The following is a 27,450-nucleotide window of genomic DNA, read 5'->3' on the forward strand; positions in this document are numbered from 1 at the left end:
GATCCTCCTGCCTCAGCCTCCTGAGTGCTGGATTACAGGTGTGCACCACCATGCCCAGCCTTGCTTTATTTTTCTAAGGACCATTATCCTTTTGGGAGGAAGATCAAACCCATGGGTGCTCTGCCACTGAGCTATATCCCCAGCCAGTTTTATTTTTTATTTTGAGACAAAATCTAACTAAATCCCTGCATTGCCTAGGCTGGGCTTAGATTTGCAATCCTCCTGCCTCAGCCTCTGAGTATCTGGGATTATTGGCTTGTGCAGCCACCTCCGCATCCTTTTTTATGGCTGTCATGCACAGAGCTGTACTGTGACGTATGTAAGCATTTCTCCAGGCCTTTTGCTTCTTGTCACTGCCAGGTCACCTGTACATTATAAGCCCAGGCACTGGAGGTTAACCGAGCTTGTTAGGTTCAGGATTTGTAGTGAAAAATCACCTGTGTGGTGGGGGGGGTGGGAATCAGGCAATGAGCACAGCTGACCCTGTTTTAGTTGCTCTTGGAGGCAGAGGCTGGCCAGGAAGACCCTAAAGGCCCCTCTGGTTGTGTTGAAAGTGGCAGATTCAGCAGCGGGAGGTACTCAGCACATGCTGCTCCAAGGACCTCCCCCCTCCGCACGGGGGGAGGAGGGGGCGCTGACGGGCAGGGGTCGCTGGGCGGCCTGGGCGCAGCCAGGAGGACAGAGCTCCTCGTTATGCCTGGTGGATATGACTCCCTACGGACTTCCTGTCTATTACTGAGGCCTCAGCCCCCAGAAAGCGCCCTGGGCATAGTGGGTGCTACCCAAGTTCTTAAGGAGCAGGGACCTCCTGCTCCTCCCCAAATAGGCGAACCCACGGGGCTGTGATCCACCAGCACCCAAGCTCCGTGGTCCTTACTGCTGTTCGGAGGTTGGCCCTTGGCCACACAGCAACGTTGGCTGATCACGCTTAGGTCATCCAAAGTCCTATGGTCACTTGAGGCCACTGTGATCACCTCCCGCAGGGACGTATTCCCCCAGCTGCTGCCAGGTCCGCTTCTAGTTGCTCAGAGCAAGTCCAGACTCTTCTGCAATTGCCTTCTTTGCAAGGGAGCTGTCCCCGCCCCATGTCCCCTCCTGGAGAGCTACAGCCATGTTGGAGACAAAGGCCAGGCTGCGGCTTTGGCTTCAGGACCACCCCAGAGCTCTTTCCAGGATTGCCTGGAGGCTTTGTGGTGACTGCACTGCAGCTCCCTGCCTGGGCCCCCACCCTTCCCAGGTGTGTTCTTGAGCCACCCCCCCTCTCCCGCAAAGCTCCTGCAGGCCAATCTCCATCCCAGTACCTGTTTCTGGGAGTCAGACCTACAAAAATCACCAAAGCACCTCAACTCAGAACTTTGAAAGTCAAAACGCAGTTTTATAAAATTGGAGCTTCTAAAGCCTAGGGAGAGAAGCCTGGATTTCCTTCCTCTGTTCTGCCTTTTCTTTCCTATTCCATCTGCAGATGGAAAAATGGCTATAAATACAGCACGTCAAAGTCACCTAAAAAGATGTCCGGTCCATAAAGGTTTCGGGTCCACCCATAAGGAAGTCAGGTCCTAGCTCTTGAGCATGGAAATGTTGCCTTGAAGGTAAAGAAGTCTGCACAGATGGTAAGGTCGAGCACCCTGGGATGGGGAGATTACTTTGGACCACACAGATGCACCCCAGATGGTGTCACAAGCGTCCCCACCAGGAAGGGTAGGTGAGGCAAGTATTAGGCAAATACAGAAACAAAAGAAAAATTAATTTGCTTTGCCATGACAACATTGTCTTTTTTTATAGGGACTTCATCAGAAAGGCCCTGGTCACATAACCATAGGTTGGCTTCTTACAATTGGCTGGAGATTAAATTCTATTTCTAACATAAACATGATCAGAAACGACCCAAGTTTCCCTTAGGTTTGCAAATGGAGTGAGGCTGAGGTCACAGGTGAGAGCCGTCAGTTCTGTCTACCTGGGATTCTCGTGCCCCAGCCTCCATATGGTTTAGTTTGGCAATGGGCACCATCATAGGCGGCCCCATGCTCTTTGGGGCTGCTGGTGTTTCCTCCTGGGGCTCCCCAGTCCCTCAGAGCTGCTTCCCAATGCCCAGACGGCTGGGGCACGTCCTGTGATTGCAGGAGCTGTGTACCCGCTAGCTTACCTCCCTATCCTTCCGCAGCCCAGGGGCCCTGCAGAACCTGGGTCTCATCTGCTGAGGCCCGTGGGCTGCTCTTCAGCCTCACACCCACGTGTGAGTGGCCCATGGCTCTCTCAAAACCCGTGCACCCTCTGCCCGAGCAAATGCTGGGCAGGGTGAGCAGCTGATTTTCATCAGAGAGAGGCTTGTTTTTAGCTCAGGCCCAATTGATTCCTAGTGGGCAGGGGCAGAGGTTTTATTTTTTTAAAAAGTTTTACCAGGGATATACCTCAGCAGCACAGCACCTGCCTGGCAAGCGTGAGGTTGTGAATTCAATTTCGGGTACAAAAAGAAAAGTTTCATTTTTTAATTTTGGTTAAAAAAAAAACCAAACCTAACAAGATGGAGCACCTTCAGCTTTTTTACAGCGAGTGGAGAGTTGAGTGGTGTTGGGGAATTCACACCATTGTGAATCACATCTCTAGCAGTTTCCATCTTGCAAATCTTTTTTTTGGTACCGGGAATCAAACTCAGGACCTTGCGCTTGCCAGGCAGGCACTTGTGCCACTGAGCTATATCCCTGGCCTCCATCTTGCAAATCTGAACCTCTAAGCCCATCCCATAATTCCCCACCACCACTGTGCTTTCTGTTTCTGTGGCTTTGACTGTGTTGCTACATCACCCTGTAAGTGGGTGGGACCATGCATGTCCACCTGCAGCTTATTCCAGGTAGCTAATGCCCCCTCAGGCCTGTGCCAAGTGCCCCCTCACCGGCGCCCTGCCTGCCTGGGGCCTGCTGAGAACAGAATCTCTGGGTGTTTTCAGAGCATCACAGGCTCTAAGAAGCCAAGGGATGGTCTCCAGTTCACAGAGCCATCAGACATCAGGTCCATTCAAGCCAGTTCCCACAAAAGACCACGCAGATGGATTACAGGTTCAGTAACCTTCATCCAAAATGCCTGACCAAGTTCTTCAGGTTTGAGAGTTCTGGGGGTTTTGGAATGTTTGCATAGGTCTTATCAGTGAAGCATCCCCTAATCCAAAAATGTAAAATGCTCCAAAACCTTCGTCGGTACTAGGGATGTAACCCATGGCCTCCCACATACTAGGCAAGCATTGTTCTACTTCTAAACTATGTACCCAGCCTTTGTTAATTTGCTTTGGTTTAATTTTGTGGTACTTGGGCTAGAACTTGCAATCCTTTTGCCTCAGCCTCCCAGAGCACTGGGATTACAGGCATGCACCACCATGCCCACTTTCACTTTGTTTTATAGACAAGGTCTCCCTAAACTCCCCAGCTTGCCTTGAACTCATGATCCTCCTGCCTCAGCCTCTGGAATGCTGGAATTAGAGGTTATCAGATCTTGGCGCCTTCCTTAGGACCATCTGAGCACCAGGCCAGGCTTGTCTTTTTCTTACAGAACAGCATGAGTGGAAACACACTACTTAGATCCCACCTTTGCCCTCAGAATTTTGTCAACATCAGGCTGGGGTCTCCTGAGAAGCCTGCGGCTCTGACTTTGCTCCCCACTGCTGGCCTTGTTCTTCCGGCCCATTGATCTCTGCAATCCAGTCTATTTTTAAAAATAAGTTGTTTTTTTATGAAGCACATATCTGAGAAGTATATATTATAGATTCGTATACTGAATGATTAAATGAATGCCCATACACCCCAGGCTGGTAGGGAACAGATCTCAGTGGCTCTAAAAAGGGAGATGTCAGCACCCCCAAAGCTCGTGTACAAAGTGAGTTAAAAACATCTTTATTACAGCTTCTCAGGGCAGGGCTCAGTTTGCGATGCTGGGACCAATTTGGGGAGCATAGCGGGGCCAGGAGGGGGCCCGGGAGGAGGCAGCAAGCCTCTGCTGCAAGGTTGGGTACCCGGAGAGGCCGCCAAGGCAGGTGGCTCAGGGCACCATGTGCCACCACTTGAAGGCAAAGGGCTTCCGGCGCACGTTGGTGCCGCAGTGCACCTCCCCATGGCGTACGTGGTAGCTGTGGTAGTCATCGATGAAGGTGCAGTGCAGGCCCAGCGGCTCCAGCAGCGAGCGCATCTTCTCCTCCAGGCAGCAGCAGCCGCTGATGAAGGGTCCAAAGGGCTTGGGGATGCCCACGTACTTCCCCAGCACCAGCATGTTCACCTGCAGAGAAGTGGGGCGCTCAGCTCAGAGGCAGGAGTGTGCAACCTGCGTCACCGTCCATGTATCCCCACACTTCTCTGACCTCCAGTAAGAATGGCCTCGTTTTACAGATGAGGAAACTGAGGTTCAGACAGGCAAAATTGGTCATCCAAGGCCACCTGGGTATCCCAGGATTTTCATTCAAGTCTGGACTCCAGGATCCGTGCTTTTAACACTACACTGTCCTCCCTGACTGCCGCTTTCTGGTAAGGGCCAGTTCAAATGCCAGGGCCTCTGGAGAGCTGCCCACGAATCCCTGCACTCTGACAACCAGTCACTTCCCCTCCACAGTCCCTGCCTCCAGCATGGTGCCTGCACACAGTAGGTGCTTACTAAACATCTGCTGAATGGAAGGATAGGTGCTGCCTCCATCCTAGGGCTTTCTGCGTATTACGATTCCCACAAAGGACTTTATTCCCAGGCAAGGTGGGAGAGTGGGGTTTGGGCTGCAGGCCAGGGTGAGTTTACACCTTGCTCCTCTCAACAGCTGTGTGACCTTATGCAGGTCATTTCACCTCTCTGATCTTTACCAGCATGATGAGCCCAAGTGTCCATTGCCATGACAGTTAGCTAAGAGTAGATGTTTGCACAGGATGGTGCCAGCACATAGCAGGTGCACAGGCAGCCTCTGTGGGCCATGAGTCCTTCAAGGGCTTCTCCTTCTGTCACTGCCCAGGCAGAGCCAAGGCATGTGGCCTGCACAGTACGTCTCTGCCTGGTCTCCTCCCCTACCCTACCTCTCTCCCGTGGGGCCCCGGGAGGTTCCCCCCAGGGGTCTTGGGCACAGTCAGGCCTCACCTGGTGACCACTTTAAAATACCTCATTCCCTGGCCGTCAGCATCCACTTCCTGCACCTGGAAGCCTGGCTCAGCTAAACTGGTCAGGACACGAAATGCGTGGGGCCAAGGAGTCTTATTTGGGGCTTGAGATAGAGGTTGTCCCTTTCCCAGCTTCCTTCAGGCTGAGGAAGGCCTCATTCTAAACAAACCCTCTGCAGAAGCCCAATGTGGGAAACAGACAACCCGAACCACCAGGTTTGAGGCACTGCCTTGGGGCCCCAGGGCTCCGGGGAACCCACTTTGCAAACCGCTGAGCTATGAACTCCTGGCTCCTCCCTGCACCGTAACCCCCAGTACAGAAGAACGAGGCACGGAACAGACCCTAGGGACCGTAAAGTGATAGTACCTGGGGTCACAGCTGAGCTCCCAGCAAAGGTGTGCGCCCCTGGAAGGCTGAGTCTAGCCCCACCTCTGGGCTAGACCGGGGCAGTGCCCCGCGGGGTCCCTCCGCGCGTTCAGAGCAGCTCAGAGCATCCTGTCTGGGGCTTCACTCCGCCCACCCCAGCCCCCAGGTGGGCGGCAGTGCCGCAGTGGTTAGGGCTCGGGGTCTGCAGCCTGACCCTCTAGATCCAGTCCTGCACCAGCTGCACGTGTGCGAGGCCCCGCCCCCGTGCGTCACTTGTGACTCGGAGGGGCCCACAGACCTGACTCCTGGCCTGCAGGACAGGGAGCGGCAGAGGGGCTCCGGAAGCTGAATTGGATCCCCCTGGCCCCTCTAAACTCCTCGTGACTGCGCCCCGGGTTAAGCCCATGCCGAAGGGCTCCGGGCGGCTGCACCTCCTCACCATGTTGGGGAAGAAGGCCTCAGCCTTGAGGCGCCCCCTGGCGTTCAGTTGGAAGAGCTGCGGGACGTCGATGATGTCGCCCTCGGCCAGGCCCAGCTCGCGCTTCAGCACCTCGCGGTTCCAGTCGATGCAGCTCTGGGTTGGGCGAGAAGGGGGCACCCTGGGGCTGAGGCCAAGGGACGGGCGGCTGCCAGGCTCCCGGGCACAGAGGGCCATTAGCCGGCTCTCAGGGGACCTCATGGGCCCCCCGGCCAGCTCTCTGCTTCTCCCTCTGCGGCAGCCCACGAGGGCTCCTGTCACAGGGGTGGGTGGCTGGGCAGGGTCTCGGGTCTGCCCGGGGCGTGTCATCTCCAGCACCCCCGGCTCAGTACCTGCGCGTAGGAGTTCTGCTCTCTCAATTCCTTGTCTGACAGAATGTCCTTTATTTTCGGCTGCTTTTTCTCTATCATGGGGAAAAAAAGAGAGAAAAAAATTACAAACGAATCCATGTGTCCTGCAGGGGACTCGGTGGCCCTATCTGTGAAATGGGGCAGCAGTAGTCCCTGATGGGCAGGTTTGTTGTGAGCGCTGCAAATGTGAGTTCATATTAAAAATCCTGCTTTTCCCCCAGGAAATTCTCTTCTCTCCCAAGAGATTGGGTTTAGGAAGGAGAAAACAGCAGCAGGGGTGCAGCCAGCCACAGAGCGCTTGCCTGCACGCGTGAGGCTCCGTCCCCAAGGCTGCCGCCATGAATGAGCAAAAAAGAACAAAGACAAACGGGAAGACGGGGCTTCCTGGGGCCACACGTCACACCTCCCACTGATTAGGTGAAATCGCTCAGCCGTGGAGGCTCAGCCACCTCTCACTCAGCTCGGGTCTGCCAAATGTATTTCATCCGCGCTCCAGCCACATGGGGCTTTCCCACCGCCTCGAGAGCATCTTGCTTTGGTGCCTTGCAGCCTTCAAGTTCGCTGTTCCCTGTGTGTGCAGCACGTCCTTCCCTCCTCACTGCCCCATCCGGCCTCCAGCTGCTGCTCATCCTTTGGGCTCGCTTGGCCTCCTCCAGGAAGCCCTCCTGGAGCTCCGCCCACACCCCATAGGCCCGCGGCAGGCGAGGAGCCCAGGCAGAGCAAGGTGCAGCCGACTTACTCTTGAGCCCTTCCAACAGCAACACCTCGCCGTGGCCCTGCCGCTGCTGCTCCCGGAACAGCCCATAGCAGGACCTGGGGCTGGCCAGCAGCAGCCGGAAGCCCTAGAGGAGAAACGCTGGGTCAGAGGCGGCTGTGCCCGGGGCTCCCAGGAGAGAGGCTGCTGCCCCTCGATCCCCAGCCCCAGGGAAAAGCGGAGTCGGGCAGAAGGCAGAGCTGTGCTGAGACCCCAAGGGGCGAGAGGGCTCTTCCACACCGCACCTTGCGATCGGGCGCCGGCACGAAGCTCAGGAACTCATCCACGTGGCCCACGAACAGCCAGTCGGAGTAAAGCCGCACCGGGGCCTGCACCTGCTGCGCTGCCAGGAAGTTCTGCAGGGCCCGGTGTACCTCCCGGCTCCCCGAGCTGCCAGCAGGGGCAAAGGAGTATTATTTGGGGGAGGTAGTGGGGGACCCCAGCGGGCAGGGGTTTGCAGAGGAGTCAGGGTTCTCCTCCAGCAAGGGAAGGGATGCAGAAGCCTGGGATGCCTTCACATCTGAGAAACTGAGGCACTGTCATTCTAGTTCACTGAGGGGAAACTGAGGCACAGAGTCACGAAGGTAGAGGGGACCGGAGCCTAGCCTCAGGAAGCACAGCTTGTCAAACTGACCTAAATGCCAGGGTAAACACTGGATTTGCAGCTGATTCAAATTGACTGAGTTAGTGCCCCCTGAGCTGACTCCTTGCTAGCTGTGTGGTCTTGGGGGATGTTCCTTAATGCCTCTGTGCCTATACTGTCCCCTCCAAATCCCTCTGTGATTGAGTTCTTTGCTCTTTCTCTTGCTTAATCTGTTCCAGTTGCCTGGCCTTCTTGAACACACTGAGCTCGATCCTGCCCCAGGGCCTTGGCACATGTTCTGTCAGATGCCACAACCCCACATGGCCACATCCCCACATGTGGCCTTGTCATCAGGCCTCTCCCCAGAGAGAGCGTCTCTGCTCGTGCTAATTTAGGTCCCACACCTATCCTTTTCTTTTTTGTTTTCTTCACTATTTGAAATTGCCTGATTTATTTACTTTTCTATTATTTGTCTCCCCCACTAGCATAGTGGCAGGAACTTGTCTGTCATTCATAGCTGCATCCCCAGCTCCCAGCACAAAGTAGATGCTCAGTAAATAGTCACTGATGACCAACTGTAAGTGACAGACCTGGAACGTAAACTTAGGTCCACTGGGCTCCAAAGCCTGGATTCTTTATCCTGCACTTGGCTTCCTCTCCCACTCCCGGAGCCCTCTTGCTTGGATAGAGGTAGGGGAGGCTCCTGCTGCTCCTGCTTTTCCCTGCCTCGGGAGTCCTGGCCACCTCTCCTCACCTGGGGTAGCAGCTGCTCCCGATGAGGATCCTGCCCAGTGGGTACTCCTTCTCCCCGACGGTCACCGGGGGGCTCACCTCCAGGTTCCCAAATGAATCCAGCCCCGTGACTTCCCCTGTTAGGGGCCCTCGGGTCACGTAGCCAAAATTTGGACCCTGCGGTGGGAGAAGCATTGGGGGAGAGTTAGAGACCCCCGTGCCTGGGGCAGAGGACGGGTCAAGTGTAAAGGCGGGCTGGTCCCGGGAAGGAACTGCTGTCCATCCGTGAGTGGCTGTTACGGAACAGGTACCATTACTGCTCTCGGGATGTGGAAGGGAGGTTGGTGGGTTCGGGCAAGGACAGCGACTGGACTGGCATTTGCTGTGCCCCTGGGGCACGCCAGCTGCCTCGTACACCTTCACTCACGGCTGGTAACAAGTCCTCCAAGTGTCTCACTTTGCACATGAGAAAACAACGCTCCGAAGGGAGACAGAGGCTCCTTGGGCCATGGCCCCAAAGGCCGTGCTCCCGGGAGCTGCACCCTGACGGGGGCTGGAACGAGCTCTCAGCATGGCTGTGACTTCTCCACGGCACCATCAGGAAAGGGGCAGGGGACACAGGTGTCACCCCTCACGCAGGTTCTGGTTGCTGCAGCAAATCGCCGTCAAGCTCATGGCTTCAGTTAACACAGTTCTTTTCCTGCCGCTGCTGGAGCCGGGCTCTGGGTGGTGGGCTCAAGTCAAGGTACGGCGGGGCTGCGGCGCTGCTTCCTTCCAGAGGTGCTGCGGAGCAACCTGTTTCTTTGTCCTTCGCGGCTGCCGGTGGCTGCCTGCGTGTGGCTCCTTCTCTGTCCCCAGTGCGCCCCCGTCCTTGCTTCTGTCCATCGCAGGCCCACCCCCTGCACGCTGCTCTCCCTTCCTTTTAAGGAGCCTTGTGCTTCCAATCTGCGCAGGTCACCCAATCGCAAGATTCCTAACTCGGTCGCACCGGCGAAGTTCCTCCCGCCTGTAAGGGAACACCGGGTTCCCTGGGCAGCGCTTGGACATATCCGAGGCGTTGTCACCCCCAGGAGAGGCTGCACCCCAACTCTAACCTTCTACAAACCAGAGACCTGTACCCTTGCTGCGGCTCCTTCCCAGGGCCCAGGCCTTGGTCTGCTCTGTTGCCGCATGGAATTCCACGCGTGAGCCGACAACCTTGTTTCCGGACTCACTTCTGTCCCAAAGCCGCCTGACTTCCTGCCTGCCCCCCTCGGAACTGCTGACCACGCCCTCCCCCCATCCTCCCCTCTTGGGGTCCGGGACAGCGGCTCCCACCCACAGGTCACAGCCTGGATGCCGTCTCTGGTTTATCTCGCTCGCACTGGTCAAAAGTCCAGGCAACCGGATGCAGAACGGATCGCAGGTCCCCTTCCCCGCCATGTGCTGCCGTCCCTGTGCCTCCCGTCCCCGCCCCGCCCCGCCCCGCCTCCATCCTCAGCACAAAGCCCAGGCTGTTCTCTTATCAGCCAGCTCTGAATCCCGGCACACCTGTAATCCCAGCACTGGGGAGGCTGAGGCAGGAAGATTGCCTTGAGTTCAAGGCCAGCCTGGGCTACATAGCAAGACCCTGTCTCAAAAACAAAGAACCCCCCTCCTCCGCTTAAGCCTGGAGACCATGTCCAGCTTCTCAGGTTCTAAATGGATGGCCTCACAGCGGCCAGCAAGCGTGCAGCCTTGGCAGCCACCTGGGACAAGTTGGCTTTAATTCCCTTCCAGTGAATGGTGGCTTCCGGCATGCTGAGTTTTCCCAGTCACAGCAGTGACAGAGGATTCAAGGCCATTGTTTTAACGGACAAGACAACACTTGTGTCCCGTCCCCAGAGCCTGCCCTCATGCAGCAGAACGTCTTATAAACAAGGCTGGGATTTGTAACAAAATGCTCCAGGGGACACCAGCAGAGGCTGGAATGGAGAATGCAAGGAGCTGGTGAAGGCTGTGCTGAGGAGGGCATTGAAGCAGAGAACGGAAGGTGAAGCCTCAGCCAGCCATGGAACAGGCAGGAGGAACAGCATGTGCAAAGGTCCTGAGGTGAGGGTGCAGCAGAGCCTACCCCTGCCTCCCAGCCAGCCAGTATACTTCAGCTTCTTAGTTGCCCAGGTAATAGTTCCTGTTCCAGTTCCGGTTGCTCCTGTCTCTTAGAAACAGCTAGTCACTGTGATGCACATTGTATAAACTAATCCCCAGTTGACAAGCCATTCTGCCTCGGTACTTCCTGCTTGCTTATCTCATAAGCCTACACCACCAGCGATCAGGGCCTGATATTCTAGGAATGATCCCAGCCCTGTCGGCATAAATAAATCTGCCCAAATCCCGGGTGTCGTTTCAGTGTTTCTGCCTGCCATTGCAAAGGGAGGGTGAGGTGAACAGGAAGGTGCCTGGGGGGCCACAGCCAGGTACGGGACAGGATGAGTGGCTGGTGGTGATGCTGGAGGAGCAGGTGAGATGTACGAGAGCCCTGGTGACAAGTTTGACTTTTACCCTACTATCCTTTTCACTCTGAACGACCCGGGCCAAACGCTGCAGGAGGCCCCAGTCCCCACTGCAGCCTTCCTTCCTCCATGGCTGTCCGGAGGGGGCGCCTGTGCTGAGGGTCCGTCTGTCCAGCAGGGAGTGTGTCTTGTGACAGTAAAGAACCTGGCCTTTGTCACAGGCAGAGGATCACAGTAGGAGATGCAGCCACCGAACAGGACAGGACTGAAACCAGAGGTCAAGGAGGAGTCACAGTGCCGGCTGACGGCTGACCCCAGCGCCCCCGAGATGGGGTGCACCCGCCAGAGAATCCAACAAAATCTCCGTATCCTGCAACTCCGGTGCTGGGTGTGGCCGGGCGGAAGTGAGACCAGCAGCCGAGTAAGCTGAAGTTTCCTCCAGAGCCTCTTGTGTGGGCAGGGCCGCCTCCCCTTCCCTGGGGCGCAGGATGCTGCCTAGAAGCCATTCATCTTTGCCAACCTGCACACCACACTCCTTCCTCCGCTTTCTCTGGGTCCAGGGCTCAGCGTGCCACCCTGGGTCTTCCTGGGAAAGCAGGGCAGCGGGGTGGAGAAGGGTTTGTTCCACACTGGTCTGGTTTGAATTCTGATAGCAACACTGTGAGCCTCAGTTTCTTCATCTGCAAAATGGGCCAACTGATAGCATCTCCATAAAAAGTCATCGAATGAAATGAGTCAGTGTGTGTAAAGAACTCAGCAGCGTGACGGACATGAAAGGCATATTCAGCAAATGCAACTATTACTATTATTATCATTATTATTATTATTACTCTGTGCTGAGCCTGCATCAACCCGCCAGCCTAGTCAAGTGTGACTCACCAGGGTACCACTCCCCACATGTGGACATTTCAGCTGATAAGGTCACACCTAGGAAATGGACACCAATTCCCGGCCCCTGCTCCCGATGGAGTCCCTGGAAGCTGCACCCTACCTGGAAGACAGGGCCTGCGGCTCTGGCCCCATCCCCACCCCACAGCAAGAGCTCGAAGCCCGTAGAGGTCCAACACCTCTGCCCAGGGTCACCTTGGGGACACGCTGAGCTCATGGTGCCAGGGCTGGGGGAAGAGGGGGATCTTATCACCCTAATAACAGAAGTAACCGGCCCCGCCTGTGGGATCTGCTGGGGCAGGAGCTCTGCCTTCAGAGCCAGGCGGGCCTGGGGCGGCCAGGCGGAAGAGGAAAGGGCCCCGCCCACCCCGCGTGGGTACCAGGACGCGTTTGATGGGGAAGTCCTTCAGGCCTCGGTCCCTCGGGGAGTCGAACACCACGGGCATCGTTCTGTGTGGCGCCTGGATGTAGCCGATCTCCATTTCATCCTGGGCAGGGGTGAGGCCAGGGCTGAGTCCCGCGCTGCCCGGGTCTAGGCACCCGGCACGCGGACAGGCGCGGGACCCCCGCACTCTGTCAGCCTCGCTGTCAAGAGCAAATCTCGGTGACAGGCGTGACCCCAGAGAAGGGCTCTGAGGAGCGGAGCGTCTGTCCTGTGACTGCCCTGTGCACCAGATGCCAGGAAGCCACAGCCCTTCCGCCTTCTCCGGTGGCACCCAGGGCTCCTGGGGCCACAGTGGACAAGACGTGCCCTGTCCTAACGACCCTGCCCCGCAAGTGAGACAGCCAGGGTCCAGGCAGCGAGCACCTGGTGTCAGGAGGTCAGGGGAGTCTGAGGGTCCCACAGGAGGCCTCCCAGAGCTCTGGGAGGGGTGGAGAAGATGCCCCCCTGGGACAGCAGCTGAGCCCCGTCCTGCCCAGAGGAAAGCAGGCAGGGCCAGGCCTCGCCCTTTGGCCGATGAGGGCACAGGGGGCCTCAGGATCGAATCAGGTGCAGACCCTGCCTCCAGGGGTGTGTGCCAAGGTGCAAGGGGCTCAGTCACGGTCTTCTGTCACTGGCAGGTGGAACTATGGGCTGCCGCTTCCCTGCTCACAGGTGGAAGAGGGTCCATTAGCAGTGCCACACGGTTCGACCCAGCTTCTCGAAGGGAGGCAGACAGGAAGGTGCTTGGGGGACCAGGAGGAAGAGGGCGGCGTCCCCCTGACCCCTGCAGGGGTTGCGGAAATCCTTGGGGGCAGCAACGGGAGGGCGTGACGGGGGTGGGAGCCTGGGAAGCACCTTGGAGGGCAGAGGGGCCCGGCAGAGCAGGGAGTGGCTGGGGTTCAGTCGGCCAGGGACAGAGACTGGCACAGGGTGTTGCCCGCACAGGGCAGGCAGTGCCAGCGGAGGGAGGCAGCCAGGTCCAGAGGACCCCGGAAGCAGCTGAGGGGGTCGGGAGCCATGGAAAGTGCTGGGGCGAGGGTGTGGCGTGGGTGCCAGGTGAGGAAGCCTAGGAGGGAGCATTTTCCAGGGGGCTTTCACCTGGGTGGCCCGGGATGGGCTCACAGTGGCCCGTGACAAAGGTCAGCAAATCAGTGGCTGAGCCACCTTGGGCGAGGTTCCCCTCCACCCCCCGCCCTGTCCACGGGGCAGGGCCACACACTTGCATCCACTGGTCGTCCTGGTTCTCCTCCTCGGGGCAGATGGTCACCTTGCACTTGGCTTTCTTGGCCAGAGCAGCTACTGACGTCACGAAGTCTTCATTTCCAAAAATACTAGGAAGAGAAGAGCAGCAGCCCGGGATCCCTGAGTTCAGACCTGGCAGGGGGCTGGGGCTGGTGACACAGGGGCCCCCGAGACGCCTGTGGCCTGGGCAGCGGCTCCTGCTCTGTCTTGTGTCTCTGTTCTCGGCAGGCTTCGTGTCATGAGCCCCCAGAACCATACACGTGGGGAGGACAGTGAGGAGGTCATGCCCAAGCTCAGGCCTCCTGCGACAGCCCAGTTTGAACCTTCCCACTGAACTACATCCCCAGCCTTTTTTATTTTTAATTTTGGGTCAGAGTCTTGCTAAGTCAGGGAGTTGCCTGAGCTCAGGATTCTCTTTCCTCCCGCAGTTCCCCTGGCACTCAGACTTGTGATCCTCCTGCCTCAGCCTCTCAGAGTGCTAGGATTCCAGGTGCCCCCGACTTTTTATGGTCCCAAGCCCACCAGAAGCTGCCAGCAGGTCAGGGCAAGGACTGTTACTGGGCAGGCTGCACTGGGCCCTCACCTGCACACGTACACCTCCTGGGGAGGCTGGGTATTGGGGGTCATGATCCAGGGGGCCACACGGAAGGCCACGCTGTCCTGGAAAACCAGGGTCTCGGGGAGCTCCTGCGAGGGAGGGGAGAGCAGGGCTGTCACCCCCTGCCACCTCCTGGGGGGCTCCGCACCGCCCCAGCCAGGCTGCCATCCCTGCTTGACCTACTGGGTTGGAGGTGTCCAGCAGGGAGATGCCCAGGGAAATGAGCCCCGAGAAGTCAGCGTCCGGGAAGGCGAGGGCCTCCACGTAGAAGTCTGTGCTGTGCTGGCCACCGAGGAGCTCCAGGGGGTGACATGGCTGCTGGGGCCCCAGGACCACCTTGTACTTACAGGGCAGCTTGTCCTCTAGATAGAGGCAGGGCAGGCTCAGGTCTGTGCACCCCTCTGAGACCCTCTTCTCTTCTCAGTGGTCTTTTCCTTTCTTTCTTCTCTTCCTTTTTTTGGTGTGTGTCTTTTTTTTTTTTTTTTTTTTTGAGCCAGGGTCTCACTATGCAGTTCAGGCTGGTCTTGAACTCACTTTGTAGCCCAGGCTGGCCTCGAACTTGCAGATCCTCCTGCCTCAGCCTCCTGGGTGCTGGGATTACAGGCGTGTGCTGCCACACCTGGCTCGTCTCTTCCTTTGCTCCCTCCTTCCCTCCCTCCCCCTCCCTTCCCTCCTCCCCTCCCTCCTCCTCCTCTTCCTCTTCCTCTTCTTCCTCCTCCATCTTTGGGGTGCCGGGGACCCAGGCCCTCATGTATGCTTACAAGCACTCTGTCCCCAAGCTCTATCCCTTGTCCCCTCTCCCTGGTGCTGGGGTACCTTCCCCAGCCCCTCCCCTATGTCACCTCCATGGCTGCTCCTTGGCTGGGGTCCAGGAAGGGCAGGATCTGCCTGAGCCATTCCCAGTGTCACAGGAGTCCCCCCCATCCTTCACCTGCTCATTCATTACTGGGTAACTGCTCTAGCCAGATCTAAACGGACCCTGGGGGTTGGCACAGGGGACCACTAAGGAGACAGAGTCACTGTCGTCCTGTCCTCACCCAGGGAGGAGAAAGACCACTACAGTATTAGCTATCCATAAGCACTGTGAGGGAGGGAGCCCAGTGGACTTCCTGGAGGAGGCAGTGTCTGTGAAGGCACAGTCTGTCTGCCACTAAGTCAGTGTCCGGGACTTTGCACATGCCGTTCCCCTGCCTGCAGCGCCCTTCCCCAGGGTGTCGTGTGGCTGTCCCTGCTCGTCCTCTGCTCAGATGACACCTCCGGGGAAGGCCACCCTGGCACCCTCTCTGCACTCCACCCTTCCCCAGATACCTGGGTGCTCTGCTCAGTTAACTGCCAGTCATCCCTCCCAGCCCCGCGAGGTGCAAGTGACAGGGGCCACGGTCCCATTCCTGGCTCCCTTCCTTCTTTCCTTCCTTCTTTCCTTCCTTCCTTCCTTCCGTCCCAGACATAGCGCCTGCACCCCATCTAGAAGGGCGCGGACAGAGCCACCTGCCTCGATCACAGCTTTGTCCCTGGTGTTAGAGCCCAGTACCTGGCAGCCCCTTAGGAGTTTCTGCCACACAGGGCCGTCTGCAGGGGCAAAGGGACGGAGGTGGAGACAGCGCAGAGGCAGGGACACTCACGCGTGGCCTGGAAGACCCTCACTTTGTCCATCTCTGACTTGGCCACATGCAGCACCAGCCGGTGCTTGGTGAAGAAGTCCCTGGGGGTCTTCGTGCTCAGCGTCATCAGCGACATGTCCTGCAGGTCTGGAACAAGATACTCAAGTCACCAGGCCAATCTCCCCTCCTGGTGCAGTCCGGCCATGCCACGCCCGTCATCCTGTCGCCCTGCTTGTCTTTGGCTACCGTGTGACTCTGGGCAGGGACCAATGTCCATTTCGTCCTAACGGGACCACGCTCTCAATGGCCCAACTTCGGGGTGCTGTCCCGAGCTCCGGCCACATGGACAAAACAGCTTTGGAGAGACAGAGCCCCGGTCCCACCACCGAGTGAAATGTCTTTACCTTTGCTGTCAAACACCTCCTCGTCCTCGCAGTCCGTGCAGGAGGAATGGCGATTGTCCCTGTCACAGTTTACCAGCAGGATGGCACCTTGTCCAGCGGAGCCCCAGGTCCAGGTGCTCTGCAGACCCCGGGAGAAGGAGCCCGCTCAGGACTGGAGCAGACCCCTCCAGCTTCCTGTCACCCCAGGCCCTGTGTGCCGCCCCCATCCTGTGCCCACGCCAAACGATCTCGGGTTCCAAGAGCGAATTTCTGCCTGCTCCAAAAGTCATCAGCAGATTCACCTCAAATGCAATTCATCCATTTAAAAATAGGAGGCCAAAAGACTTTACAGTAACAGCTTTCCAAAGAAAACGTTGGATTGACAAAATAAATGAAGCCAAGTTGGTATGACGAGAGTCTAATCTGCCTCATTACTATCCTATGAACTCTTAATTTCTCGTTCCACCAGGGTGGGCGCTATTTTTAGCAGCCAGTCACTCTCTGCCCAAAGATGAAAGCAAATTAAGGGGCCCCACCCTGTGGGGACCTAAAAGTGATGACGCCTCCTTTGCAGGGCAGTGTTTGCTCTGGCAAATGACTGCAGGGGTCATTCATCCCCACACTAAAACTTGGTGTTGGAATGCAGCTGAGGCAGGAGGATCTCAAATTGGAACCCAGTCAAGACAACTTGGACCCTGTCTCAAAATAAAATTTTGAAAGAGGGCTGGAGATGTAGTTCAGTGTGAAATTCCTGATTTCCATCCCCACCTTTCCTTTTTTCTTTTTTTTTTTCCTTTTTTGTTTTTTTAATACTGGGGATGGATCTTGGGGCCTCAGTCATGCTAGGCAAACGCTCTGCCGTTGAGCTAGAGCCCAGTCCCTTCCCTGCACTTCTGACTGGCTCCAGATTTTTTTTTTTTTTTGAGACAGGGTCTTATATAGCTGAGGCTGGCATCCAACTCATGACCCTCCTGCTTCAGCCTCCCAAGTGTTGGGATGATAGGCGTGTGCACCGCTATGCCTGGTTTGGGATCTCGGGTTGGTATCTCCTAAAGGCACACCACCACACAAGCGTAAAATTGTGTCCCCAAGAAATCTGGCTGCAGGTTATTGGGGGCAGAAAGATCACAAGTTTGAGGTCAGCCTGACAATTTAGCAAGACCCTGTCTCAAAATTTAAAAAGTAAACAAAAAGGGCTCGGGATACAGCTTAGGGGAGCTGCACCCTTGGGTTTGATCCCAGTACTGGAAAAAAAAAATGTGCAGGCCACCCTGAGGTTTCAGGGACACCCCAAACCCCACCCAGGGACCCCAGGGCAGCACACACTCCCTGGCCAGCTACCTCCCTCCTGTCCCTGCCGTTGCTCCTTCCTGTTATTCACCCCAGGCCAACAGCTGCATGGGAATCATTAAAGCCCGCGGTGGGAGTTTTCAGCCGGAGTTGAGACCTGTTTACAAATATTTTCTCCAATGCGTATTTACCTGGGTGACTCAGTAGATTCTAGAGATTCTGAAGCCACAATCAGTGGCAATTATGGTCTTGTAAAAGACACAGGACATCTACAGTATAAACTAAAATATTTTTTCTTTCCTGAATTGTTGAGTCAACACCGGAAACATGAGAGGGGCTGCCGTTTTCCCCATGTCCACCAGGAGGCACTGTATGTAGGAGCGCCCCGCAGGGCAAAGGGAGCATTTGGTGGCTGGTCAAGGTCGAGGGGTACCTGGTCTTTCATGGATCTGGTTGGCTTCACTTTGCCAGAGCGGGTGACGTCCGCCAGCAGGGAGATTTCTGAAATTCCACAAATAAGAGGAGGGAGTTGGTGAGGGCGTAGAGTGGGGCGCTCAGCCTGGCCTCGAGGGACAAGTCCTCTCTAGGAGAGGTCCGCACCGAGGGTAGGAGTCTCACCTGCTTCAGAGGAGACAGGTGCACAGCACCTCTCCTCTGTCCCCAAGAAGTCTGGCTGCAGTTCAGCGAGCCCTGACTACTCGCCCTCCTTCAGGGGACCACGACTGGGATGCCAACGAGACCCTGAGAGTCTGACCACCCCAGGGGCTTCCAGAAGAATCCCCCACCACCCCTGTGAAGGGTCCAGGCCCTCAGGCACACTGGAGTGTTTACATCTCCTCCACCTGCTCTTCATTACCTGTGGGTGTCCACATCAGGGCACAAATCACAGCCCAGAACCCCAACCTGTGGGAACCTCTGAGCACACTCGTTCCACTGACACAGACCTTCAGGCCCACAGCATGGTACGGGCACCCTTGTCCCAAGTGGCACTGGCCCTATGTCTTTTTCTTTGGTACTGGGAATCGAACTTACAACCTTGTGCTTGCCAGGTAGGTGCTGTGCCACTGAGCTGTATCCCTAGCCCCTGGCCCGATGACTTTTAAGGTCAGCCACCCACACAGTAGTGTAGGGGTGGGCAGCAAAGTCTGCAGTAGCCAGGACCTGTCCATTACTTCACTCACCAGCTGTGCAACTTTGGGCGAGTCTGTCTACCTCCTGTGCCCCAACTGCCTCATCTGGAAAATGGGATAATAACAGCACCAAATTCGGGGGACTGCTGTCCAAACTAAACGTGAAGTCTCATCCTGTACCTTGCACAGAGTCAGGGCTTGCTTCTTACTATTTAAATGCGTGTTCGTGAGCAGGACTTGTTATTAAGACGAAACTTGAAAGTTCTGGGTTATTTGTATGCTTACTGCACACTTAAATAAAAACAGTATGATAGTTCTCAAGATGAAGTCAAATTAAAAATGGGTTTTATTGTTGTTGCGGTTCTCTGGATTTTCTGAGACACAGTCTTGCTATGTAGCCCAGGCTGAAATTTGCACTTTTGATCCTCCTGCCTCAGCCTCTCAAGTGCTGGGATTACAGTGTACACCACCATGTCCAGCTTTTTTAAAATTAGTTTTAAGAGCGAGGGTCTTGCTACGTTGCCGAGGCTGGCCTCCAACTCCTGGACTCAAGCGATCCTAAAACTGTGTTACGTTTGAAGAATATTAAATAAATATGAGCGTATGAGGACAGGTGGGTTGTGGGTGTGACAAACACGGTGAAAATGGAATCTGACAGTGGATCTGGGGAACACAACACCCACTGTCAGATAACACAGCGTCATCATTTATTTTTGCTATAAATATTTGAGGGATCATAAAGGTTGGGGGACTTGTATGTTGAAAATCATGTACCCACTTCTTAACTTGAGAAATAAATGAAGATGCCACAACTCAAGCCCCTAACCCCCTGCTACAGAGGGCAGCACTTACCCACACCCGTGAGGTAGAGCAGGGCTTGCACTGTAGGGGTCTTGCGTCCATAGTATGAAATTTGAACCTACAAGACAGCAGCAAAGCACGAGTGACTTCTCTTAGTCGTTCAGCAAACACCGACTGGAAGCCTGCTCTCTGCCAGCTTACTACAATGCTGTAGAAAAAGGTCCTATGGGAGCCCCGAAATGGAGAGGCTCGCTCTGCCTGGGAAAGGGGGCCAGGGAAGGTTTGCAGAGTACCTCTCCAGTAGATTTGGGGTGGGGTGGGATGGGGTGGGGAGCAGAGGGTCAGCAGATGGAGCGGGGGTGAAGGAAACATTAGAGGAGAGAGCTGGTTATGAGCCACAGGTCGGGATCCAGCAAGCAGAAGAGTTGGAGGAAAGACCTCAAGTCACCCTCCTGGGCACCTGGAAAGTTGGGAGGCCTGGTGTCTTCAGGGAGATGCTGCTGAGATTTCCAAACACCACCCTTCTTTGTCTAAGAAGCAGAGTTCAAGGAGGGCTAGGGGGTGTGGCTCAGTGGCAGAGCGCACGCTCAGTTTGGCCACTCACAGGGCGCAGGCCCTACAGCCCCACCCCGACCAGAAGAGCATATCTGATTGGCCCGGTTGCTAGAGGAGGGCGTGGCTTCTGCGGACACGCCCAAGCAATATGGCGGCAGAGGTCTGGGGCGGGTCTGGGCTCTCCTCTTGGCAGTGGGTGTCCAGGGAAATGCCGTACCTTATTGCCTCTTGCTCTCTGGGCCTTGTGCCTCTCGTCTACCCCTTGGATCCAGCCTCATGGCTATGGCAGCCAGTGGGATCGCTTTAGAGTATGAATGTGGGCTTGCTTCCCAGGCTGAAAGCTTTGCTTTGCCTTCTTAGTTTCCCCAGTGCGTGTCTCCGCACCCAGAGCGTGCGCACGGCCACTGACCCATGGCTCCTACCCCTCTTCCCTCTCTTATCCTTCAGCCCGCTGTTTCTTCCAGAAGTTTTCCCTGAGCACCCCTGCCTGGATACCCAAGCTCTGTGCTCCTACAGGGGGTGACAAGGCTTGGTCTCCAGGGAATAGCCTGCCCAGCTTGTTTCTCCAGCAAGTGGCTGTTGGCCCAGATCTCTGTGGGGAACCCAGAAGGTGTTGTGGGACTATCTCAGTCCAAGGGGGTATGGGAGGTTCCCATGGTGGTTCCCCAAATATATCCCGATTTCTGGAACCTGTGAACATGGCCTTGTTCGAAAAAAAAGAGTCTCTGCACATGAAATGTGTTAAATATCGTGAGATGAGGAGATCATCCTGGAATATCCAGGCGGGCCCTAAACCCAAAGACAAGTGTCCTTATAATAGAGGAACAGCGATGACACGAAGGGGAGGGGCAAGGTGGCTGGTCGAGATGGAGTGGTGTGATGCCACCATGTATGGTGGGCTGCTGATCACCACTGGAAGAAGCTGGGGGAGGAATGTAGCCTGCTGACACCTGGTTCTCAGATCTCTGTCCTCTGGAACTGGGAGCATACACTGCTGTTGTCCTAAGCTAGCTGGTAATTTGCTGTGGCAGCCACAGGAAACTAAGAAGGGTGTGGAGCAGAGTTCCTCGGGGCTCCCTCTCTGTGGTCTTCTTCGACCGCTGTGCCACGTGTAATGGTGTTTGACACCCCCACTCACAGGTTGTGAGCCCCCCAGGACTGCAAGCTCCACTGGCTCGCTCGTTTCTGTTTTCCCGGTGCCTGGCAATGTCTGGCATGTGTTCGGAGTTTATGAAACATTGGCTGAGTGGATAGGCTGAATCGAGGCCCTGGCCCCCAGAGATTCCAGGCGTCCCTGAGTTACTATCCGTGGGACCCTTTGGAGGAAGAAGCCATCTGGAGCTTTTGCAAAGGGAAGAAGGCTCTGTGGGGCCGGTGCTGGCTGGCCGGTGCTCTTCCACTCCTTCATCCATAGCCCTCACACTCACCTTCTGGTCGCCTGTGCTACTGCTGGCAGCTTTCATCCTCAGGGTCACCTCCAGCTTAGGGTACAGGGGCCATTTGGAGGAACCTGTGGGATTCTTCTTGGCTGGAGAGCTGTGGGTGACATCCACGACCACATCTGGGGGGGCGCGGATGCTGAAGGATGTGCAGTCCTTGGGGGCAGAGCTGTGGAACAGATGGAGGGGGACAGAGAGACCCAGTGAGGAAGGGTTTGGCCCAACATGGCTCTCCCTGGGCTCCTCCCTTTCCCAGCTGTAAACCCAGGTACCAACCAGACCTTACTTTGTCCGAAAAAGTACCGTGAGGTTGTCAGGCGGTAATGAGGAAAACAGGGAGAGGTGGAGGACTTACACGGGAACTGGAAGACAGCAGAGGAAAGTACACACCGAAGTGCCCCCCTCTCTGTCTCTCTCTCTGTCTCTCTCTCTGTGTCTCCCTCTCTGGCCCTTCCTGTCTCTTTCTGTCTGTCTCTCTGTCTCTGTGTCTCTCTCTGTCTCTCTCTGTGTCTCTCTGTGTCTCTCTCTGTCTCTGTGTCTCTCTGTCTCTCTGTCATGTATGCACACACAACATGGTAAAGTGAAGAATAGCCAAAGATGAGCTGGGGGGGTATTTTAATATCAAACAACATAGGTTATTAGTCATAACCCACATTGTTATCAATAGAGGTGATCACAACCTAACGATGTAAGACTCAAATCACCTGGAAGATATTACCAGTTGTGTGCATCTAATAATATAACCTTCACACACACACACACACACACACACACACCAAAGATAAGGTCTCAAAAGTCATTCAGAAAGAAAAGTCAGACTACTTAAAAAGAGATAAATATTAGATTGACAGCAGACTTGCCAATAGTAGCAATGAAATCTAGGGCACAATTCGTCATAGAATTTGAGAAAGTAACTGTTAACTTAGAATTGTGCACTCTTCCCCCATTATTTTTAGACAAGGTCTTGCTATGTTTCCCAGGCTGATCTTGAACTCAGGTGACCCTCCTGCTTCAGCCCCACAAATGCTGGAATTGCAGGCATACACCACCATGCCCGACATCCCCTGAATCTTTTAATAAAGACATTTTTTTTTTAGATAGGGTCTCACTCTGCGGTTCAGGCTGGCGTTGAGCTCACTTTGTAGCCCAGGCTGGTCTGAACTCACAAGAGTTCAGCCTCCTGCCTCAGCCTCCCGAGTGTTGGGATTACAGGTGTGCGCCACCACACCCAGCCCTAATAAAGACTTTTTCAAATGAACAGAAATTGATATTTAAAAATCAACACTTTGACCAAAGCAACTTCTGAAGGCATAGTTTTGGAAGATGGTCACTGAGGCCAGAGGATGGTGCAGGAAAGAATGGTAAACAAGTAAAATGGTAAATCTTTTCGCAAATCTAAACATCATCTATATACAAAGAAACAAAATCATAAAAGCATCAAATCTGTGGGATGAAAAGGGGCAGGAGGGTGGTGAGAGCTGGAGTATTTGAAGGTCCTTGAATTCTCACCAATGGATTTATGTGTCCAGTGGGTTCCAGAGATTCTTGCTGAGTTTGACAAATTGATTTTAAAATTTATGTGGAAAATCAAGGGGCCAAGTAGTCTAGGTATCTCTTAAGGAAAAGAAGTAAAAGACAGAGGGACTTGTTCTACCAGGTATGAGACTTACTATTATGCCGTGGGGTTATAATGACCCAGGCCAAGACAAAGGGAGCCTGCAATTTAAGAGACCCTACTTGTCTATGAAAGTGGTCTTGTACAGAACCGGGACAGTGGAGACTGCATCGTGAATGGTACTAGAACAGTTGTTCATTCATGTGGAAAACAAATTGGACAAATAATACAAGAATTAACTTTATCCCAGACTCACACCAAATCGAGTTTACAGGAAAATTGAGTTCCAGGCAGAGAAAGTCATAAATGTACACAATAGAACTTTGAATGTCTTAAAAGAAGAGGTAGGAACATATACATCTGTTACCTCTTCCTGAAACAAGACATCAAAACCAGTAAGCATAAAGGAAAATACTGATAAGTTCAACTAGATGAAAATAAGTAGCATAAAATGAGCACAACCTAAGGAGAGCATATTCACACAGTAAAACCAACAAAGGCTTAGCATCAGGAATATATTGCCGGGCGTGGTGGCGCACGCCTGTAATCCCAGCACTCGGGAGGCTGAGGCAGGAGGATCATTGTGAGTTCGAGGCCAGTCTGGGCTACACAGTGAGCTTAAGGCCAGCCTGAACTGCACTGCTGTCTCCTGAAGGCGCTTGTGTGCCCGGCTCTTTATGCCCAGCGTCTCCTCACTTCACCAGGGTAAAGGATGGTAGTGGTGGGGAGAGAGTGACGTCTGGATTGTGGGGGTGGGCAGCTGGCTTGGTTTTCAGGGGCAAACTCTTCCAAACCCAGGTGGAAGCAGCCCTGGATATGGTCACAAGGAGACCTGGAGTCAGGGCAGCACTGCCGGCCTGGGAGGCACCAGGCCCAGGGGACAGGTGCGGCCCTGAGGACTGTGAGGCCACCAAGGGTGGGGATGCAGGTGCCAGGGCTGCGGGGAAGAGCTGCTGAGTGGGAATCCAGCTCAGGAGGCTGGATTTCTGCAAGAGGATTTCAGGATAACTGAGTGCCTAGTCTATGCGGGGAGGCACAAAGATGAACGAGGCTTTCCGTGGGTTCAACTTTCTTTTGTTCATTCAACAAACACTTCAGTTACCTACTATGTGCCGGGCATAGTCCTCCCTTCACACACACACCCATTCATTCAGCTCATCGATAAACACCCTCACTCACTCCACCCTGGGCCAGACCTTGTGCTGAGAAGAGTGGATACGACAAGCTGTTGTGGGGTCCCCCAACACAGCTCCTGGCTTACAGTGCCCTCAATCCCTAAGCCTCCTGCCTCCATCAAAGTCCACCTGCCTGGCCCAGGCCAAGCCACATAGAAGCCCCAGTTTCTCCACCAAAGCCTGGAGGCTCATTCCTCAGGGGAAGAGCCCGCCTCCCAGCTGCTGTGCGCATGCGCTGTGTCCAGAGGCAGCGGGAGGGGGGGCGTGGGGACGGGGACTCGCGCGTATGGTACAGCAGCAAAGTGAATGGGGGCTCAAAGAATGAGGGGACCCCAGGACTTCTGGTCACCCAGCTCCTCCGCCTTGCGCGGCTTCCTCCTTGGGGGCGGGGGAAGGGTGCAAACAGTGCCTGCCACCTGCCACAGCTGCCCTCTCTGCCAGACGGGGAAACCGAGGCTGGGAGAGGCCAGGCTGCCTGGGAAGTGGCACCATGGGGATTCATCTCAGGGTTTATGTTCTTTCTTTTGAGTGCCTTCCAGATGTTCTCAGCTCCCAACCAAGGAGCTCTGCCCAACGCCTGGAGCTCTGCCCAACGCCTGGGGCTCTGCGCTGTGTGTGACTGTGCGTCACCACCGGACAATCGGAGCCGACTCTTCCTTAACGCTGGTCCCCTCCGTAGAGCCAGCATGGAGGACGTGAGCTCCAGACAGTGACAGCCCTGGCCCTACAAGTACCACATCCCCCGTTTCCTCACAGAGGACCAGCAGCAGGACTGTGCTCAGGGCCTGTGATGCTGCCACACACAGAGGCACACACCTTACAGGAACAAGGTGTCTGTTTGTTCCTGCACTGCTGTCTCCCTCTGCCAGATACTCATCATATGTGGTGTGATTTAGTCCCTGCTACAACCCAGCAGGTAGGTGTTCATTTGCCCATTTAACAGATGGGCACACTGAGGTCTAGCGACACTAACAGACATGTCCATGCTCCCTGGCATCATTCTGAGTGGTTTGCTGTTAGAGACCCTGGGGGGAAAGGAGGGCCACCCACCAGTGGCACCATTAGAATGACAGCCACCCTCTGTGGTTTGCCCCACCTCCTCTGTGCCCCATGGGCCTTTCCAGCCCTGAAGAAGCTGCCTGACTCTGCCACTGGGAGCAATCTTGGCCCAGCTATCCCTGTAGCGTGCAGAGACAGGTATGTGTGTGTGTGTGTGTGTGTGAGAGAGAGAGAGAGAGAGAGAGAGAGAGAGAGAGAGAGAAGTAGGAGTCAGGGCCCATCTATATGGGATTTTGGTGTTTTAACTCCTGAAATCCTCATTTTACTTGTCTCTAAAATGGGCACTATGGAAGCATTTATCTTACAGATTTCCGCAAAAATTAGAAATCAATAAGAAGGCCAGGCATGGTGGTGCACACCTATAATCCCAGCACTCAGAAAGTTGAGGCAGGAGGATTGATGTGAGTTTGAGAGCAACCTGACTCAAAAAACCAAACCAAACCAAACCAAACCAAAAAGTCCAAAAAGCAAAACCAAGAAAAACACACCAGTGAGAAGGGCCTGGTTCCTCGTACCTGGGTCCTGATGATCCTGACTCTTCCCAGGCCCAGAAAGCCCTGGAGAGATGTTACTATTCCTCTCAGCTCAGCATGATGTTCATACACTTGACGTATTTCCTGCTGCCGGAAAAGCACTTTTCAAGCTCAGAATGAAATCAAAGTGATTTCTACGAGCAGCTCCAGAATAGGCGCTTGCCGCCTGGTCCCCCATCTCGTCTTCCCAACCCCTCGGGTCCCTGAGCAGGAGCAGAGGTCCAGGCCGCCTGTGCGGGGGGAGGAGCGGCCCAGCCGCCTGCGCTTCAGGAAGAGGGTGGTAGCTGCCAGGGAGGTCGGAGGGAGCCACTGGCTGGGGCCTGTGTAGAACAGGCAAGAAGGGACAAGGAAGGCTGGTGCGGGGGCCAGATGCGGACAGGAGGGGCCTGAAGCCAGCTGCCTGGGTTTGAGCTCCTGCTCCCTTAGCTGGGTTACCTAACCTCCTCGAGCTTTGGTTCCCCCTCCTGTAAGATGGGAATACACTGCCTGCCTTGTACATGCGGAGAGGTGACGTCACTTTAGCCATCTTTACAAGCAGAATGACAGGGCTGAGCGTCTGACTGAAGGAGGAGAAACGGAGGCTTCTGAGGCTCCTGTGGATGCGGGGGCCCCATCCCTTCTGGGGCACCTTTCTCCTGGGCCTACCCAGCCAGCTCCCCACCTGGAAGAGGCCCGGTGACCCTGACCCCCACTGGAGCACAGCTGGAGGGCTATCCTGGCACACGCGGCTGCAGCCCCTTCACTCCCTCCAAACCACCACCGTGCCGCTCTGGGCCTCCAGCGGCACCCGGTTCTTTCTCTCTTTGTTCCTGACTTCTCAGCCTCCTGCCTTCCATCTGTGACCCGGGAAGCCACCTAGACGCTGCTGGGTTCAGGCAGCGAGTGACACTCAAGAAAATGTCCTGGGCGACCCTGTTGGTGCTGTTCTAGGACACAGATGCCCAATCTGGGGGCGGGAAAAAGGCCCGCTTCTACTGTTGCTGAGGATGACGGTAATGACGGCACCACGCACATTCCAAGAGGATTTCTCGACCATCTGATGTGACCCACCGCCCACACGTTATTTGATCAATGAGTGAATGAATGAACAAGTGAATGAATGAATGAATAAGTGAATGAATGAATGAATGAATGGACAGCTCCCAGGAATACGCCTGGCACTGAGCTAAGTACTTAATGAACACTGTTACCTTTTCCCACATCTCATCTGTAAATCACTCCATGAAGCGGGCAGTATCCCCACTGCACAGCTGAGGAAACTGAGGCTGCTCAGCCAGCCAACAGCAGGCCAGGTGACACCTCCCTCTGTCTCTGATGCAGCAGCCTGTCCCATTATCCCTGCACTGTCACACATCCTCAGGGAGGGGTGTGCACAGCACGTCTTTTCATGAACCAGGTGTGGGCCAGGGACCTTGCTGGGTGACCACGGCCAAGTGTCTGACCCTCTCTGATCTCTCTGATTACCCCATAATAATTCATCTGAAGCAAGATCCCGGGAAGCCATCCTTGTATGCAGAGACCTTGCTGCCGTGAGTCCAGTCTCTCTCAACTGCTCCTGCTTGGGTTTGTCTTTCCAGCAGCTCTCTGGCAGTGACCAAAGAGGCCGGAACCACAGCCAGAGGCAGCCGGGGCTTGGAGGGTGGCAGAACTGGCCCATGCTGACGAAGGTCCTTCCCCCAATGCCCCGGAGGCTCCCTCTCACCTGCAGACATCGAGCTGCGTGTCGATGCCCAGCACGCACACGGCACGGGTGGGCCGCTCGGGGGCCACGTGGATCACGGTCCCCTGGGCCATCCTCTGGCCGCTGCAGGAAGCCCCCGGGCTGGTTCCTTTATAGCGCCTGGCGGAGCTGTGAGTCAGCACCT

At 55.4% G+C, this 27,450-nt stretch overlaps 1 protein-coding gene across 3 annotated transcripts; it reads right to left on the reverse strand.

Annotated features, from left to right (window-relative positions):
• Positions 1-3,858: 3,858 nt before the first annotated feature.
• Padi4 (peptidyl arginine deiminase, type IV) lies at positions 3,859-27,450 on the reverse strand. 3 transcript variants are annotated; one of them, XM_013507412.1, is made up of 17 exons: positions 27,288-27,376; positions 25,568-25,669; positions 21,192-21,372; positions 19,261-19,327; positions 17,712-17,779; positions 16,010-16,127; positions 15,627-15,752; positions 14,188-14,366; positions 13,990-14,093; positions 13,384-13,495; positions 12,121-12,228; positions 8,404-8,558; positions 7,312-7,456; positions 7,052-7,154; positions 6,295-6,365; positions 5,924-6,058; positions 3,859-4,260 (listed from the first exon to the last, which is right to left on the reverse strand). In XM_013507412.1, the coding sequence occupies exons 3-17, from the start codon at positions 21,225-21,227 to the stop codon at positions 4,027-4,029; spliced, it is 1,761 nt and encodes a 586-aa protein (XP_013362866.1). In that variant the 5' UTR covers positions 21,228-21,372; positions 25,568-25,669; positions 27,288-27,376; the 3' UTR covers positions 3,859-4,026. The 3 variants fall into 3 exon arrangements, with proteins under 3 accessions (XP_013362866.1, XP_005409872.1, XP_013362865.1); XM_005409815.2 differs by lacking the exon at positions 25,568-25,669 and having other exon boundaries at positions 27,288-27,447; XM_013507411.1 differs by lacking the exons at positions 12,121-12,228; positions 25,568-25,669 and having other exon boundaries at positions 27,288-27,450.

This window comes from Chinchilla lanigera, unplaced genomic scaffold (assembly GCF_000276665.1).
Source record: "Chinchilla lanigera isolate Chin_1 unplaced genomic scaffold, ChiLan1.0 scaffold00126, whole genome shotgun sequence".
NCBI lineage: Eukaryota > Metazoa > Chordata > Mammalia > Rodentia > Chinchillidae > Chinchilla > Chinchilla lanigera.